Source organism: Oncorhynchus mykiss, chromosome 12 (assembly GCF_013265735.2).
Source record: "Oncorhynchus mykiss isolate Arlee chromosome 12, USDA_OmykA_1.1, whole genome shotgun sequence".
NCBI classification, from domain to species: Eukaryota; Metazoa; Chordata; class Actinopteri; order Salmoniformes; family Salmonidae; genus Oncorhynchus; species Oncorhynchus mykiss.
The window spans coordinates 64075983-64093851 of NC_048576.1; the positions used below are offsets into that span (position 1 = coordinate 64075983).

The 17869-nt window shown below is 41.6% G+C and overlaps 1 protein-coding gene across 2 annotated transcripts; it reads right to left on the bottom strand.

Annotated features, from left to right (window-relative positions):
• On the bottom strand, positions 1 to 8440 carry LOC110538005 (membrane-spanning 4-domains subfamily A member 4A). 2 transcript variants are annotated; one of them, XM_021624520.2, is made up of 7 exons: positions 8202 to 8433; positions 7988 to 8104; positions 7486 to 7542; positions 7054 to 7188; positions 6658 to 6780; positions 5498 to 5587; positions 1 to 453 (listed from the first exon to the last, which is right to left on the bottom strand). In XM_021624520.2, exons 1-7 carry the CDS (start codon positions 8379 to 8381, stop codon positions 358 to 360), a joined length of 798 nt encoding a protein of 265 aa, XP_021480195.2. In that variant the 5' UTR covers positions 8382 to 8433; the 3' UTR covers positions 1 to 357. The 2 variants fall into 2 exon arrangements, with proteins under 2 accessions (XP_021480195.2, XP_021480198.2); XM_021624523.2 differs by lacking the exon at positions 5498 to 5587 and having other exon boundaries at positions 8202 to 8440.
• Positions 8441 to 17869: the final 9429 nt, after the last annotated feature.

Below are 17869 nucleotides of genomic sequence, written 5' to 3' on the forward strand. Positions count from 1 at the left end.
TTCTTTGTCATTTTTTCCCCATTTATTCAGTGATATGTATTTGCAATAAATGTCATCATTATAGGTCCATGTCATTTACAAACATTGACAGATAATACACTGTGGTTGATTTTCGTTGATAAATGAAGGCTACTATTTTTCTGTAGAAAATTATGAGACACAGAAAAAACATTAAAATATTAACCATATAGTAGCCAAAAGATCATATATAACATTACAATACACTAACAGTATTTAACTGTCAGATCAGTGATGTGGTGCTGCTAACCATCGCCTGGCTTGCATCAGAAACATAGGTCTACATAAGAACATGATTTCAACAAAACAAATAACAATGAATTCACGGAGGCCCAATTCTCAAGGGATGACCGCAGTGTATTGAGGAGGCAGGGGATTCTGTTGAAACCCTGTACCCATACCGTCTCCCACAGGACCATTTGGGTAGTTCCCAGTCTGTAATGAAAACAACACAGGGACATCACATGACCTTGAGTATGGTTATGTCCCAAATTGCACCCCCTCCTCTATATGGTGCACTACTTTTGACCAGAGCCTGCACCCTATCCCCTATACTGCACTGGTCAAAAATATAGTGCAGTATAGGGAATAGGATGCCATTTGAGATGATAGACATACTACACAGCAAATTGGCCAGTGTTGATTTTTTCAGTGTAACATTTGTAGTGTTGACAATCACTCTGTAAGAGTGATATTAACACTCGGTGGTGTAAAATAACCCCCAGTGTTGCAGGATGTTTTTTTTAGGATTCATTTTCATATGTGTTTTTGCAAGTACATTGATTGATTGATTGATTAATCGTATGCTACACAAAGATAAATAACATACATTTTTCTGAACTAATCCAATCAGTTAGTTAGATTTATTGGACCATTACTGAAATGGTTGTTCTGGTTTAATTTATTTAGGTAGTGTTTTTTTTAAATCAGGTTTCCTAATCCTGACAGTCATTCTGAATGTAGGTTGAGGGTGAATAAAAAATATAACTGTTGGAATTACACATAATCAGTATAATGCGACTTGCAGGCCTGATGTGGCCTTTAAACCAGGAGTTTCCTAACACCACTGCGTTAGGGTAAATCTAGGCCACATACTATGCCAATAATTAATAGTGATGGGAAATCAAGGATTTCTGAAGGCTTCGGAGTTTTCACCAAACTGTGCAGAAAAACGGTTCTTTACTCAGAGATTCGTTATCGGTTCACAATGCACATTAGTGACGTCTGCTGCTCATCAATAAATAGCAGCGTTTGATTAACAGATGTTTCCCCCCCCCCACTATTTTCAGCAAAACTCTGTGGTGCAACAGTAAATGGTTGGCTTTAGTAGCTTACAAATCAGTTGGAAACCAGATTCGCATCATGCTTCCATTTTTTTGCCTTCAAGTTGACCATTTAACAAAAACGGAACATATGGTATTTAGGATGCTTAAGACAGAAGTGTATACTAATGTATACTAAATAAACACATTTTTTAAACAAAAAGTTGCAGAAAGTGTGTTTTCACATCAAATAAAATAAAAAGTGTGCCTTTACCAGAATTCGACCTCATGCCCTCATGTCCCTGAAAGTACCTGCTAAGCTACCAGTCAGATGAAACTACCAGTACAACATCTGAACTATATTTGCAAGTACAATGTCCAGTAATGCTCCCTCAAATCGGCAATGACACATTTCAGGTCTGCTGCATAGAACGTCTGTGCAACTTCTGGCGCATGTTTACTGTGAGCACTGAGGCTGTACCTGCTTTAAGTTACAGTTCTAACAGTGGTCGAGTAGGCTAGTGTGGCTACTTGATCATAATGTAGGCCTACCAGAGTGGCCTAACATTAAAAAAACATTGGAGAAAATGCATCCCGTAACATTTTACCATGGAAATAGCTGTTCTATCATTCAGGCTATAGTAGCAGCCAATGTGTGGTGTTCAGTGTAGGTCTACATTCCATAAGACTTTTGAAAAAAACATGCAGAGCTTGACATTAACCTGTTTATCCATTTGTCCTTCAGACAAGGAGGTGACTGAACATTTTGTTGTTGTTTGATACAAGAAACCACTTTAACAAAATACAATTATTTTTTTCTCCAAACCATTATTACAGAGAATCAGACAAAATATTATACTCCCTGCCTATTGTCTCCTTAACTTATTCAAGACTGTCTCTAAATACAACACTGCCCCTTTAAGACTCACTTTTCAAAGATGGCTTGAAATGCACATGTTTTGTTCTCGTCTAGGAAGCATTCACTTCCCCATTGCTGACTACAGTACAAAGTATCTATAACTGGGCTAATAATTCACTAACTAGCAAAGGATATGAACAAATGTGCACACGTGGCTGGCTACATGTAGCTCTCGCTTTGATGTCAAAACAGATGCAGCTACAGTCCAGTTCAAAGTGAATGGCACAGATCCATATATGGCAATGGTTTATTTGGTATAGCCCTATTGCAGCTCTGGATAGTTATGTCACACTGGTGTAGAGTACAGGCCTGAGTCGTGCCTGTCAATAGATTACCACAGTATGAGTCATAAAACCTAGAGGTCAAACAGGGAAATGGTTCCAATCGTTTTTACACCATTCATTTTTCACATAGGGGATTTTAGAATAAGGTCTGTTTTTCGTGTAGACTTACCATGGCGTGACATTTTGATAACTGTGTAAATCTCTCAAAGCCAAGGTGACTTTTATAAATATATTCGGCTCTAATTAGTCAGATTCGGAAATGCTAATAACCATCAAAGTAGACATCGTGCAAAACAATCAACTGAAAGGTGCATACCACCTACTGTACTGGAGTGTGAGTACCACTATATTCTCTTAACTAACCTTGAATTTCTAATAAAATAATTCCCTACAAACCTCATTACTCCCATCCCCCCACCCCAAAAATAACACCCATTCCTGTCCAACCTCTCTGACCCTGTCAAACAACCTCTCACTTTCTACATCATCATTTCACAAAATAATAATCACCATACAGCCATTACACATTCCAGTACCATGTTTCCCTATCAATTTCAAAGAGGAATTCAATCCCGAATGCCTGAATCTCATCCTACACCACATAAACTCCTCCCTTCTGTTCCCATTATATGACACTATCTCCCATACAGATTTCCTTACTATAAAAATGTCTGCCCTTACTACTTTCATCCCACTGTCTCTGCAAGCAATCTAACCCAATGTTTTAATTTCCCTTCTACCCAACTGCACCTGTATATCCACACAATTATTTAACATAGCTTTTTCTGCTATTATATCTACTATATAATTTATATAAACTCTGGGCACACCTGTATTTGGGGAGTTTCTCCCATTCTTTTCTGCAGATCCTCTCAAGCTCTGTCAGGTTGAATTGGTAGTGTCGCTGCACAGCTATTTTCAGGTCTCTACAAAGATATTCGATTGGGTTCAAAGTACTTCACTCCGTTCATCTTTCCCTTGATCCTGACTATTCTCCTAGTCCCTGAAGTTGAAAAACATCCCTACAGCATGATGCTGCCACCACCATGCTTCACCGTAGGGATGATGCCAGGTTTCTTCCAGATGTGATGCTTGGCATTCAGGCCAAAGAGTTCAATCTTGGTTTCATCAGACCAGAGAATCTTGTTTCTCATGGTCGGAGTCCTTTAGGTGCCTTTTGGCAAACTCCAAGCGGGCTGTCATGTGCCTTTTACTGAGAAGTGGCTTCCGTCTAGCCATAAAGGCCTGGTTGATGGCGTGCTGCAGAGATAGTTGTCCTTCTGGAAAGTTCTCCCATCTCCACAGAGGAACTCTGGAGCTCTGTCAGAGTGACCATCGGGTTTTTGGTCACCTCCCCAACCAAGGCCCTTCTCCCCCGATTACTCAGTTTGGCCATGCGGTCAGCTCTAGGAAGAGTCTTGGTGATTCCAAACTTCTTCCATTTAAGAATGATGAAGGACACTGTGTTCATGGGGACCTTCAATGCTGCAGGAAGTTTTTGGTACCCTTCTCCAGATCTGTGCCTTGACATAATCCTGTCTTGGAGCTCTACTGACAATTCCTTCCACCTCATGGCTTGGTTTCTGCTCTGACAAACACTGTCAACTGTGGGACAGGTGTGTGCCTTTCCAAATCATGTCCAATCAATTGAATTTACCACAGGTGGACTCCAATCAAGTTGTAGAAACCTCTCAAGGACTTATCAATGGATACAGGATGCATCTGAATACTTTTTTTAAATACATTTGAAAACAATTCTAAAAACCTGTTTTTGCTTTGTTATGATGGGGTATTGTGTGTAGATCGATGAGGAAATAAATGTATGCAATCCATTTTATGATAAGGCTTTAACGTAACAATGTGGAAAAAGGGAAGGAGTTGGAATACTTTCCGAATGCAGTGTGTGTATGTGTGTGTGTGTGTGTGTGTGTGTGTTCTTGGGGACCTTCTATGCTGCAGGAATGTCACTGTCACTAACAAATACATTTTACTCAAAGGAAAGGGCCCCCTGGAAAATGTCAAAATTAAGCATAACACCATATCGTGCTAAAACAACACCCCAAAATAATTGACTGTAACATTACAGGTGTTAATTTCTTGATCTGAGAAAGTGTAACAGCTTCAGCAATAAGGAAATTGAGTCCAGTTTACTCTAAATCAAGTGTTATGTTTTACACTGTACGTGTTGCATATTACTTACTCTACGGTAGAGCTATGCAAACACCACAATCAATTTCCTTTGAACACTTTAAGAGTTAAATGGGGAACACTGCAACAGTGTATTTTAACACTACTACGGTGGGACTCATGTTTTCTGAAAATAGTGTATATTTGACACGTTCAGAGTTAAATGGGGAACACTGCAACAGAGTTAAAATTCTAACACTTTCAAACATGTTATTTCAAATGTGCTGTTATAATTTCTGTAGCGTTTCCCTCATATTTGCTTTGTTAAAGTCCCCAGCTACAATAAATATGGCCTCAGGATATGTGATTTCCAGTTTGCACGAAGTCCAGTGTCGTTCCTTGAGGGCCCTTAGTGGTATCGGCTCGAGAGGGAATATACATGGTTCAGTGGGACTCATATGTTGACTGAAAATAGTGTACATTTTACACTTTCAGACTTTCAAAGTTAAACGTATACCATTGATTTTGCTGTGTACAATAAAGCTACATTATACATGCTACAGTATCTACAATTTAAACTGATTACTGGGTTTAGCCTACAGGTTGAGTCAAAATTGTAGTACATAATATTTAATCATTGCAGAATCTCTTTCGTGGCATCCCAAATGACACCCGATTCACTACATAGGCCCTGGTCAAAAGGAGTGCACTATATCAGGAATATTGTGCCACTTGGGACACACAGTGGATGTTTTAAATGACTCAAGAAACTCAGTTACTAGGACACGGGTGAGATCTTATTTTTATATTTAAAAAATATATATATTCATGTCGAGCCACCTATTTCACATGGCAACCCTGAAATTCAACCGGCCAAGATGTCATACCTCGTAGTTGTTCTGAGGAGGGTAAGGTGCGTTGCTTGGAGTCATTCTGCCATGAGGTACCGGTATTTGATACCCAATGGAGGACACTTGCTAAAAGACAGACATGTCCATTTCAAGTCTTTGCTTAAACAAAAACACAGTGTATTCATGTAAACATGATAGTAACAGTTTCATTCAGCTTGATTGTTCTCCTCCTGCTATTTGAGATGCCATGGACGCTCAGTGCTCTTACAGTTGCCAGAACATACTTGACTTAGTTTAATATTTATGTTTTACAGTATAGTAAGACTTACATGTATATGTAGATCTGTTTCAATGACTTATTCTGTGAGATTTTGTTCCGAAAGTCTCAAAACTTTACCCTGTATAAAAGTGATACTCTCCCACTCACTGTCCATGTTCGCTTCCTCATTGAAGAGCTCTACTCGACTGGATCTTGATTTTCTCCACATGACCAAAGTGTTGGATTAACAGCAAGTTAAGCTTTAATTTGATGTATTGCACTTGTGATTTCATGAAAGTCTAATATTTATAGTAATTTCATTTGAATTTGGCGCTCTGCCATTTCACCGGATGTTGTCGAGGGGTTCCGCTACCGGAACGTCTAGCCCTAACAGGTGCTGTCTTCCCACATGTTCTAGTAAAGGGATTCTAAATCCTAACTCCCTTTTATACAGGATAAGGTTTATAGGGTTCACAGCGAATGCCACCTTAGCCCTTTCTGGCTTTGGGCGGCCATCACTCCACATGGTGTAGTTTACTTAGCTCGTTTCGGAGAACTAGGGAACACCCTCTCGGAGCTTCAGGTATAGCCATTACAGCACAGCATACTCTACACAGAGCAGGAACAAGACATACCTGTCTCATAGCTGTCCTATTGGCAGTGGATTAAGAAGTCTGGCTCTCAGTTTCTACATGAGCCTTTCGCAACACTGCCTGACGCTCTACGTCACACTTTCAACGGCGCTCTTATGCACGGTAGCCCCACAGGCTGGAATGGCTAGTGACCCCAAAGTGAGACTTTTGGAATGAAATTCCACTTGTGAAATACGTACTTAACTCATAATATCAGAGAACTTGGGTAATGTAAATAACCTTGAGATTTACAACATTTTGTAAAAAAAAAAAAAATGGACAGAAATCCAAGTCTATAGACTCACCTCAGGGGTGGAATGGCAGCACAGGCAGACAGCTCTGCAGGCGAATGACGAGACACAGATGGACACAATGAACTCCAGCAAGGAGAAAACAGCCAAAACACCTGATATTCCCTGGGACCTGATCTATAGACAGAGAAGAACAGGAAACAGCAGTGAACTAGGCTACACCGCCATTTTGGAGCAATTATGAGCACTTTGTGAACGTTTCAATGTGGACTAAAATGACCTGTAAACTTTACTGCAGTTATCTACCTTACTATTGCTTTCATTTAGCTAATGTCACATGTAGGCATAATTTAAATTAGCCTAATAAAAAATATTCAACAGTACAATATAAATGTACAAATATCTCCTGACCAATGAAAGTAAAACAATGAATAAGCATTTGGTATATACCCAGTACTGTTGACATAATTGGTATGTACTGTTACAGTAGTACAACATGATCCCAGCACTGTCTAAAGAATGGAGGATGATGCCAGTCAGAGCAGTAACCGAGGCGACAACATTCATTCCCAGGGAGCCATTCACCTAAGGGACAGAGCAGAAAGAGGACAGGGAAATGGCTGGTTGTGGGAGGAAATTTCTGAAGAATTAAACGCAATACCGAATTCAGTATGTTGTTATTCCTTATCATTGTTGTTACGATTCTTTAAGCGGGCAATCCACAGTTAATGCCAGTGGCACTGCTTGTGTTTTGTGAGGAAAACAAACAGATGAACGAAAACATGAGGGTCTATCGTACAGTAGATTCTATGTCTTCAAATGGAGTGGAACTTTATAAATCAAAAGCCTAAACTTTATCGGGGAAAAAATATTGATACTGACCAGACATTTGTCCAGTTTGTTGTCAGCGGCAACAGTGAGAGAGCCTGCAACTACATACTGAGAAGGAACAAGAAAGAGATTATTCAAGGCGGCATCCTAAATGGCTCCCTGTTCCCTACATTGTGCACCATATGAATACTGTATCCCTATTTCCTACATAGTGCATTATATAGGGAATAGTGTGCCATTTGGGACACACATATTTCTACAGTATGACCAAAGTTCAAATTCAAGTTTAATTACTCCCACATAGAAGTCAATACAAAATTAAATGCATGAGGGAATACATGGCATAGGCCGAGGCCAAATTCATATATGTTGATAAAGGTCATTGGTTAAGACAAAATTGTTAGTTAAGACAAGTCATTATTTATAAAGCATTACTTCAAATGAAATACATGTATTTTTAAAGTGACACGATTGAACTATGAGGACGTTTTGTTTTGCATCCAGGCAGACAGGAAATGTAAGGGAGGATTGTTAGAAAGAGCAGCTCACTCACAATGATCGATCCCCAGACAAATATTCCACTGACTACTCCAATGTTATCCAACCACGGTGCCATAGCCATCACAATTCCTGTTAACAGCATCATCAAACCAATCATGATCTGTACAGTCTGTGAGAGAAAAACAAAGCGCAAAGCAGGAAATAGATTTTTTCTGTTCTTCCATTACATTCAACCAAAATTGTCATTTTAATTTGAAAATTCTTACCCCAAGCGCTTTTGGATGCCCTGCCCGGAAACTTCCCAGCACTGAGGAGGCCGTCTGTCCCAGACAGTGAGGGGTAGAAGCGACCCCCGCGACCCCCGCGACCCCCATCCCGTACCCATAGGGGTAGACATGGGTGATGACCACCGCCCCGTTAGTGGTGGTTGTTTGAGAGCTGGACATCTTCACAGAGGAGGGAAGGATGTTTGTGTAAGATGGGATCTGACTGGTTGTTGTGTGTCATGCTTTATACTTTACCTGATAATAAATGACATGTGACTGTTAGGAATAGCAAGTGTGTAAGCCAGTCATGAAACTTTGAACTCTCTCCATTGAATATAGGCTGTGTGTGTGTGTGTGTGTGTGTGTGTGTGTGTGTGTGTGTGTGTGTGTGCGTGTACCTGTGTCATAATGACATGCGGCACTTTGGGGTGAGAGAAGACTAGAAATAGATAAGATGTTGGCGTACACTGTTGGATTACTTCATGGAGCAAAAATGTTTTTATTTTAATAACGGAGCATTTTCTAAATTCAAACGCATCCCCTGCAACTGGACAGAGACATTTTGAGACTCCTGTTTCCACCAATTGAGGACGAAGACGGCAGCGCTACGGTTGGTCGAACGTGCGCTGTGCTATACCAAATAGTACCTATTCTGCAACTCCCAATATTGGATACCAAAATTCTTTGGTTAAATCACATTATCTCTAGTAACAATGCGTAGCTACCAAGTTCTCTGCCTTTTACTACACCCGAGACACATTGAACTGTATGTTACTTTTACCATATACCATTCTTGTTGAATAACCAGTTCTCCTTTTTAGTTAGCATCATATATTGTACACGCCCTTATATTTTAGATTTGGACAAATAAACATTATTTGGATATATCTGAATGTCTAACATCTGTTTGATGCTACAGAGCCCTGTACAGTTTATATCAATATTGTGGCAGACGGCAGGGAGGGGTGAGGGGAGTGGTAATGTAGGCTAATCCCATTCCATACAAATGTGCGCAACTGCGACATTCAAACGAGGCTGCAAAGAAAACTAATGGGACTGTAGTGACTGTGTTGACCCCAAAATCTGGGGTGTGAACTATGTTTCTGTTCAAGCGTTGATTGACATGGTAATGGCTCTATAGTATTGGAGAAGAAGTTTTTAAAAAACTGACCCCTCTGACGCTGTACGTTACATCGTGACGTGTCAAGGCGTAACGTACTGCACTCAGAAAGCAACTAATTCTGTCTTACAGCCTCTCTCCACCAGGTATACACCACTTATCTCACCGTTTAAAAACAAGAAAGGGACAGTGATGGGGGTAAGGGGGAGATACCTAGTCATTTTTTTGCGTCATCACTGCACGCTATCATGACTCTCAAAAGCCGCCGTTTACTTCTAAAGATCACTTTAGCACCTCCCAAAAAAAAACAATTCAAATTCGACACAAACCTTCAAATAGGTATGTAATGACACATTATATAAGCTCTTTATAGTGTTTTTTTTAACATTTTAGAGGCGATAAGTTGGACAGATCGAGTGACAAAAACACTACATCTCTCCTTCTCACTATCACGCAATAGGTTTCGCTTCCCCACCCGCCATTCTTAAAAAGACCCGACGGAGCTCATTGCCTTCTTGAATTATGCAGAGATGGGCATCATGAAGGTCTCGTCATTGATTTTGTTGGAAAGGGGAGAAATTGTGCTTTACATTGGTATTGATATTACAGTTGATCTGGAAGTATTACGTTTTTTGGGCGCAAAAATAAAGTCAATTGTACGGACCAGCGTGATGTACAAAACTGAGTGAGTTTACGTTAATTGAGGAGAGATCTTGCAGGTAGCTGGCTCCAACCCCAAGCGTTATATGGACTTCCTGCCCCAACGAGGAAATGCTGTGTGTAACGGTTTTCTGTATGGGAAAGAGAGTCGGACCAAAATGCGTCGTGGCTATTGAGATTCATGTTTAATAAAACAAAGTAAACACGAATCAATACAAAAAAAACAATAAACGTACCGTGAAAACCGAAACAGCCTAAACTGGTGCAAACTAACACTAGACAGTTACAAGGACAATCACCCACAAAACCCAACACCAAACAGGCTACCTAAATATGGTTCCCAATCAGAGACAATGACTGAACACCTGCCTCTGATTGAGAACCATATCAGGCCAAACATAGAACTAGACAAACTAGACATGTAGCATAGAATGCCCACCCAGCTCACACCCTGACCAACCAAAACATAGAAACATACAAAGCAAACTATGGTCAGGGTGTGACACTGTGGTCGTTAAGGCAGGAAGTGCTTGGGGATTAAGGGGGAAGCAGCCTGCACAAAGGGGCAGAGGAGGTGAGAGACAACAGAGGTATGAAGAGTGAGTGAGTGAGTGAGAAGAGAGGTATGAAGAGTGAGTGAGAAGAGAGGTATGGAGAGGGAGAGACAAGGGAGGTATGAAGAGTGAGAGACAAGGGAGGTATGAAGAGTGAGAGACAAGGGAGGTATGAAGAGTGAGTGAGAAGAGAGGTATGGAGAGGGAGAGACAAGGGAGGTATGAAGAGTGAGAGACAAGGGGGTATGAAGAGTGAGAGACAAGAGAGGTATGAAGAGTGAGTGAGAAGAGAGGTATGGAGAGGGAGAGACAACGGAGGTATGAAGAGTGAGAGACAAGGGAGGTATGAAGAGTGAGAGACAAGGGAGGTATGAAGAGTGAGAGACAAGGGAGGTATGAAGAGTGAGAGACAAGGGAGGTATGAAGAGTGAGAGACAAGGGAGGTATGAAGAGTGAGACGAGAGGTATGAAGGGTGAGAGATAAAAAAGCTAAATCTGTGTGATTGCCCATTGCGACCTGGACTGTCGGACTACCCCCCCTGTGTACCAGACCGGATTGGCTGAGGACCCGAGTGTGAGGATTACCCCTGGAAAACGGAATGGACAAAGAGAATGGCTTGTGGACTGTGAGGTGATTGAATCCCAAAATCTACCAAAATCTCTAAGGAACTTTCCCTTTGCGTTCTAGTTGTGCCTGTTTTGTTATTGAACTTGGTGATGTGGAATCCCCACACCATTGATCTTGTCACAATATCTTCTGTGAATCCTTAAAGCAGACACATTTTGAGGATTGGTCGAAAATATCCATACTTTATTGTCCTCTATTAGGCTTCGGTACACTGGCAATGGTGTTTGGCATGGTGGGCTGTGGAAGTAGAGTGCTTGTGGCGAATGGTCTTGTCCAGTCAGCGGTGTACGGCCACCTGCATAAGACTGTCTTGGGAGGGCAGTTCTTACACAGTAGGAATGATTGTGTATGGGAGATTAAAGAGAAATGGTACCTCTCAATCACTCTCATACTCAACAATACATTTACTGTCTCTAAGCACAACCCTGCACAACCAAAACTCCCTTCCTCATCTCAAAGATCTGTCTGTAAACCTCCCACGTCCCCTTTGTCTTTGACAGATCGTTCTTGTAAATAGTAGCAGGGGATTTTTGTAGACGTGTCTTTGTATTGTGTTTTGAGAATCTGCAGAGAGAAGAATGAGGTGAGTGTCCAGAGCGTAGGCGTTGTTGATCTTCTCTGGTGGCGAGTGATTGGCTCAGAGTGATGTCACTCACAACACCGCAGCATCTACTGGGAGTGCTCACTGATGACCAGGCAGCTTCTGCCCCTTGGGTGATGCCATAGAGTTAAATTGGCAGTGCCCGTCTAAGAAGGCTCAAAGTCATTGGCCACAGATAAGTCAAAGTCTTTTCTCCAGTGATTGGACTGATGTGCGTTAACTTCATTGTTTACCACATCTTCTAGCCAGCCAAAAAGTTATTATGAATCATGTTGACTATCTCCGAGCAAATCATTTTCAAACTATGAAGAGAATGGAGAGATAAAACGTCTCGGTGCTCATCAGCCACTATAAACATTGAAATAAGCCCATTAAAAATAAAGCCAGCTAGAAAAGAAGATTAGACTGTGGTTGGTGGTGGATGGAAGCAGTGGCTAACATCTGTTCTGAGGTAGTTATACGACGCGGCTTGTTAATGTTTGATGCCACTGTTATACCCATGGAACTGTAACTATGCAATAGATGAAGCGAGGGAGTAACTTTATCAACTTTGTTGCTTTATTCTTAAACAGAGCATCTTAGTAAAAGATACACTCAGGATTGTATTTTCTCTGGGTTCCAACACTTTAATAATGTAGCAATATTGTTACATGCTTCCATGCTGAATCTTGACTATGGGAAGTAAAAGTATCATAAACGAATGTTATAATGTTTGTGTCTGTGGTGGTTTCGATCCATATGAGCTTTTTTGTTATTAAGTTTGCACAATCAATATTTGAATGTTAAAATTGCCACAGAACATACAGTATGTGTCACATTATAAAGTATAGATGGAAGGTATGGTACTCACGTCCTCCTGTTGACTTGGTGCAGCAGGAAAGTGTCATTCCCAAACTTCTCAAAAGTCTCGTAGTGATGTCTGTCCATATTACCTTAGTAGGAATTAAAGCAAAATAATCCTTTATTGCTTTCTGTCTATTCAAAACCTGTTCCACATCATCAATGGATTTAAACCTTGGCATATTTCTAATATGGTTGTGTGGGGAAATGTTTTGTCATTCTTATGACAAAACAGTGATTCAGTGATTCAAAAATATTTTTTTTTCCCCCTCCAAAAAAAGAGAAAAATCCAGATAGTGTGTTGAATTGTTACTGATTCAAAAATACAGGAATTACTGAAGTAGTAATAGTAGTCGAAGCTCAAAATCAAATCCAATCAAATCAAATGTTAATTGTCACATACACATGGTTAGCAGATGTTAATGCGAGTGTAGAGAAATGCTTGTGCTTCTAGTTCCGACAATGCAGTAATAACCAATGAGTAATCTAACCAAATAATTTCACAACAGCTACTTTATACACACAAGTGTAAAGGGATGAACAATATGTACATAAAGATATAGAAATGAGTGATGTTACAGAACGGCATAGGCAAGATGCAGTAGATGGTGTCGAGTACAGTATATACATATGAGATGAGTAATGTAGGGTATGTAAACATTATTAAGTGGCACTGTTTATTGTTTTTACATGTATGGCAGCAGCCACTCAATGTTAGTGGTGACTGTTTAACAGTCTGATGGCCTTGAGATAGAAGCTGTTTTTCAGTCTCTTGGTCCCTGCTTTGATGCACCTGTACTGACCTCGCCTTCTGGATGATAGCGGGATGAACAGGCTGTTGTTGTCCTTGATCTTTATGGCCTTCCTGTGACATCGGGTGGTGTAGGTGTCCTGGAGGGCAGGTAGTTTGCCCCCGGTGATGCGTTGTGCAGACCTCACTACCCTCTGGAGAGCCTTACGGTTGTGGGCGGAGCAGTTGCCGTACCAGGCGGTGATTCAGCCCGACAGGATGCTCTCGATTGTGCATCAGTAAAAGTTTGTGAGTGCTTTTGGTGACTAGCCGAATTTCTTCAGCCTCCTGAGGTTGAAGATGCGCTGCTGCGGCTTCTTCACCACGCTAACTGTGTGGGTGAACCAATTCAGTTTGTCTGTGATGTGTACGCCGACGAACTTAACACTTTTACCCTCTCCACTACTGTCCCGTTGATGTGGATAGGGGGGTGCTCCCTCTGCTGTTTCCTGAAGTCCACAATCATCTCCTTTGTTTTGTTGACGTTGAGTGTGAGGTTATTTTCCTACACCACACTCCGAGGGCCCTCACCTCCTCCCTGTAGGCCATCTTGTCGTTGTTGGTAATCAAGCCTACCACTGTAGTGTAGTCTGCAAACTTGATGATTGAGTTGGAGGCGTGCATGGCCACGCAGTCGTGGGTGAACAGGGAGTACAGGAGAGGGCTCAGAATGCACCCTTGTGGGGACCCAGTGTTGAGGATGAGCGGGGTGGAAATGTTGTTACCTACCCTCACCACCTGGGGGCAGCCCGTCAGGAAGTCCAGTACCCAGTTGCACAGCGCGGGGTCGAGACGCAGAGTTTGGAGGGTACTATGGTGTTAAATGCTGATCTGTAGTCGATGAACAGCATTCTCACATAGGTATTCGTCTTGTCCAGATGGGTTAGGGCAGTGTGCAGTGTGATTGTGATTGCGTCGTCTGTGGACCTATTGGGGCGGTAAGCAAATTGGAGTGGGTCTAGGGCGTCAGGTACGGTGGAGGTGATATGGTCCTTGACTAGTCTCTCAAAGCACTTCATGATGACGGAAGTGAGTGCTACGGGGCTGTAGTCGTTTAGCTCAGTTATCTTAGCTTTCTTGGGAACAGGAACAATGGTGGCCCTCTTGAAGCATGTGGGAACAGCAGACTGGGATAAGGATGGATTGAATATGTCTGTAAACACACCAGCCAGCTGGTCTGCGCATGCTCTGAGGACGCGGCTGAAAGAGACAAGGGGTTGACAAGGGGTCAATAGTACAGTAAACTGACAAAATGCAAGTAATAGGCCTACAGAGGACAGTTGTTGCCAAACATTTGGGGTCGTAAACCCATCTCAAAGCATTTGGAGCTTTTTCTTGTGACCAGTCATAAACCCAGAACAAAACGTAAAGTAAACTGTAGCCCACCAGTGCAACCCAACCAACCATTTGGGAAACGTTGGACTAGGACATAGTGCATGCCACTATCCACACACAAGCATAATAAGGAGGCACATTTAGTTGCTATCTGTGCTGATTGGACACACCAGTTAGATTGAATTATGAAAGCTGATTGGACCAACCGCCACACACCAGGAGAGGTGAAGAAGGTTCTGGAGAGTTTGTGGTGATATCTCTGATCTCCACGGTTACGTTGATGAGTCTACCTACCACTGGAGGGATTCGACAGAAACCCAGAGAGAAGACACACACACAAACACAGAGATAAAGAAAGCGAGAGGGAAATCAGTGGTAAGCCTTTAATAATAATAGTTATTTCCTTCTCTTTCTTTTGACACACAGATTCATCTCAGATGGGAGGTCTATATTTGATTGTTTTCACCTGTCAAGCTGAAAGGCAGCCATTGTAGCGTCTGCTTCCAACTCACACTCTCAAACACATAGATCCCCTAAACGCAGCTCACTCTCCAGATCCCAATCACCTGAATCCTTATCATCTGTCCACACACCCGCATGTCATTATCACACACTATTTAGTTCAGTTCTTTGCACCCCATCATTGTGAGGTATTGTTTGTTTTGGGACACACTTCTATTCAAAGTGCTGGGTTTCCTGTAATGTAATCCTCCCGTCTATGATAGTTTTGGCCTGCCTCACTAACGACGCCTTTTGCCTATTCCCTGCCTGTACTTTAGCCTAACGGATTTCCTGTTCTCAACCTATTGCCTGATCTCCCGAATGACGTTACTAGCCTTTTCTCTGCCTGTACTGTTGACCTTTTGGACCCCCAGTGTATGACCTTCTGCCTGCTCCTGGACCCAGCTACCTGCCTCCTCCTGTGGTCCTTTACAATTAAACACCTGCTGTGCCCTGCGCTTGAAACCAGCACTCTGTCTCCCATCGTGTTCATTACAGCAATCTCTGCCTTGTGTCTCTCAAAGTGAGAGAAGTAGAACAGGTTGAAGTCTGTCTCTGCATCTCCCTCCTGCAAGGATAGAACAAACACAGGACAATGTGATTTTGTCCCCCCTCCAAATTAAGATTACTGTGACTGACACAATAAAGTTGTATTGTTGTATAGTATCATATCGCATTGAAAATCATATCATACCATAGTATATCGTATTGTATATCATATTGTATTGTATATGATAATGTTATTTTATGAACTGCAATGTGCCTTTACTATTGTCCAGGTCGCCCTTAAATGCTGATAAGACAGTTGATGGTTTTCACGAAATCTAAGATGAAACTCTTAAAGCCAATTTATGCTTGATCCAAAATGTAGTTGGAGGCACCGTATGGAGGGCATGATGCAATTGTGGAGCCTCCGGAGACATGCAGAGGCCAAATTGAGCTCTGTACGGCATCTCCATGCCCACATTTTCTAACAATGCGGAGGGCTACATATAGCTCCGCATTAACATGATTGGTTGATGGTAGGTGGGGGTGGGAGGTCCAGTATAAACACAAACTCACTTCCTTGACAACTGCCTTGACAACAGCTCAACGAAGCGCAAGAAGTACAAATGCCTTCACTTCTGCAGAGGCCGTATCGCAGTAAATGCTGTATGGTCACTGCAGATGTCGGATTAACCAGTCACTATACAGGAGGCACAAGCAAATAGAAAGGGTATCAACTTACAAGTACTTGTTAGATGAGTGTCTCACATTTAAACCCAACACAGAGGGTCTTGTGAAAAAGCTCAAGCTCAAGTTGGGGTTTCAGGGACTAAGTCATTGGTAAGTTTTTTTTTTTTTTTTTTACAAGGCCATGGTAAGATAGCACCCATTTAACCTGTGTACCTAAATTGTCCAACAGATGAATGACAATTATCGCCTATGCTCACAGGACAGTATCTCCTGGTCTCTCTTGCAAAATAGATGTTTAATCTCAATGAGACTCACCTGGTCGAATAAAGGTCAAATAAATACATCTCATGTATCATATATATCATATGGATTTTCGTGGATTTTTACCTCATGGCCTGTCCATAGGTGGGGAATGACATGATCAGCTTGAGCTGGTAGGCCCCCATTCTGCGCTGAAACACACATAACAGACAACGCACCAACATCACCATAACAATCACACACCAGCATGCAGACCCTCAGAACACACAGACATAACACATATTTTAAAACACAGGAAAGTCACAGGGTCTCCACAATGTTCAAAGGAAAATACACCATAATTACTTGTCTGACTGCACTGATGGGGTTATTTTGGTAATAGTGTAGTATTTCCAGTGGATTTAAAATAAATGCAGTTACCCCAGTTCTCCACAGGGGGTCATCATTGTGTAAAGTACAGAATGTGGCTGAACATCAAAAACTGTCTGGTATCAGTGGTGGTGATTCTAGAATCTCGGGGACTTTAGATAGGACGAGTAAGAGGAAGATGAGGAGGAGTATATGAAACGTGGCTATGGGCCAGCCCACACACAAGCTGATTATTGCGTAAACTTTAATGCTCAACACAATCTCCATATAGTATTCAAAGTGTGTGTGTGTGTGTCTGCGTTGGTGTGTGAGTGGGATGTTTTTATGATCAGTGCAGGATTATATTGACTGACCTCAGAACAAAAGATCAGAGGAGCTGGAGATTTATTTATGACGTTCGATTATCTGGCTTTCAAGTTTCTACTCAGATTGTTTCTTCCCTCTCATTCATTTGCTGGCATTCTGGTTTGGTATAATCACTTTGTGTATTTTAAAGTTTAAGACAGAATCTTTTTCAGTGGATTTAGATTTTTATCCTAACAGTCTATGGTTGAATGGTTAGTGTTTAAGAATTGCTTTTGGCTTTTGTTTGTTTCTTCAGATTGTGTGTTTAATTATCATACACCCCGAGAGAAGACACACACACACACACACACACACTGGGTTATTTTGACCCAGTTGGGTTGTGTGAATATGGATTATACAAACATGGGTTTATTTTACCATCAATTGTTTTGTTTTTTACCATTAGTTGGAATGACATAGCAGTTCCATAGGTTATTTTCAGGAGGTGTGGCCTACTAGAGACGTGGGTTTCAGACAATTATTTTTGG

Bases quoted from the DNA above. Each gene is read 5' to 3' on its own strand.
- LOC110538005 (XM_021624520.2), bottom strand. From the start codon at position 8,381: ATGTCCAGCTCTCAAACAACCACCACTAACGGGGCGGTGGTCATCACC. The intron at 6,781-7,053 runs GTATATACCAAA...CTCTGTCTATAG, and splicing joins AATTATGTCAACAGTACTGG to ATCAGGTCCCAGGGAATATC. The intron at 454-5,497 runs GTATGACATCTT...TTTTCATTACAG, and splicing joins CTCCTCAGAACAACTACGAG to ACTGGGAACTACCCAAATGG.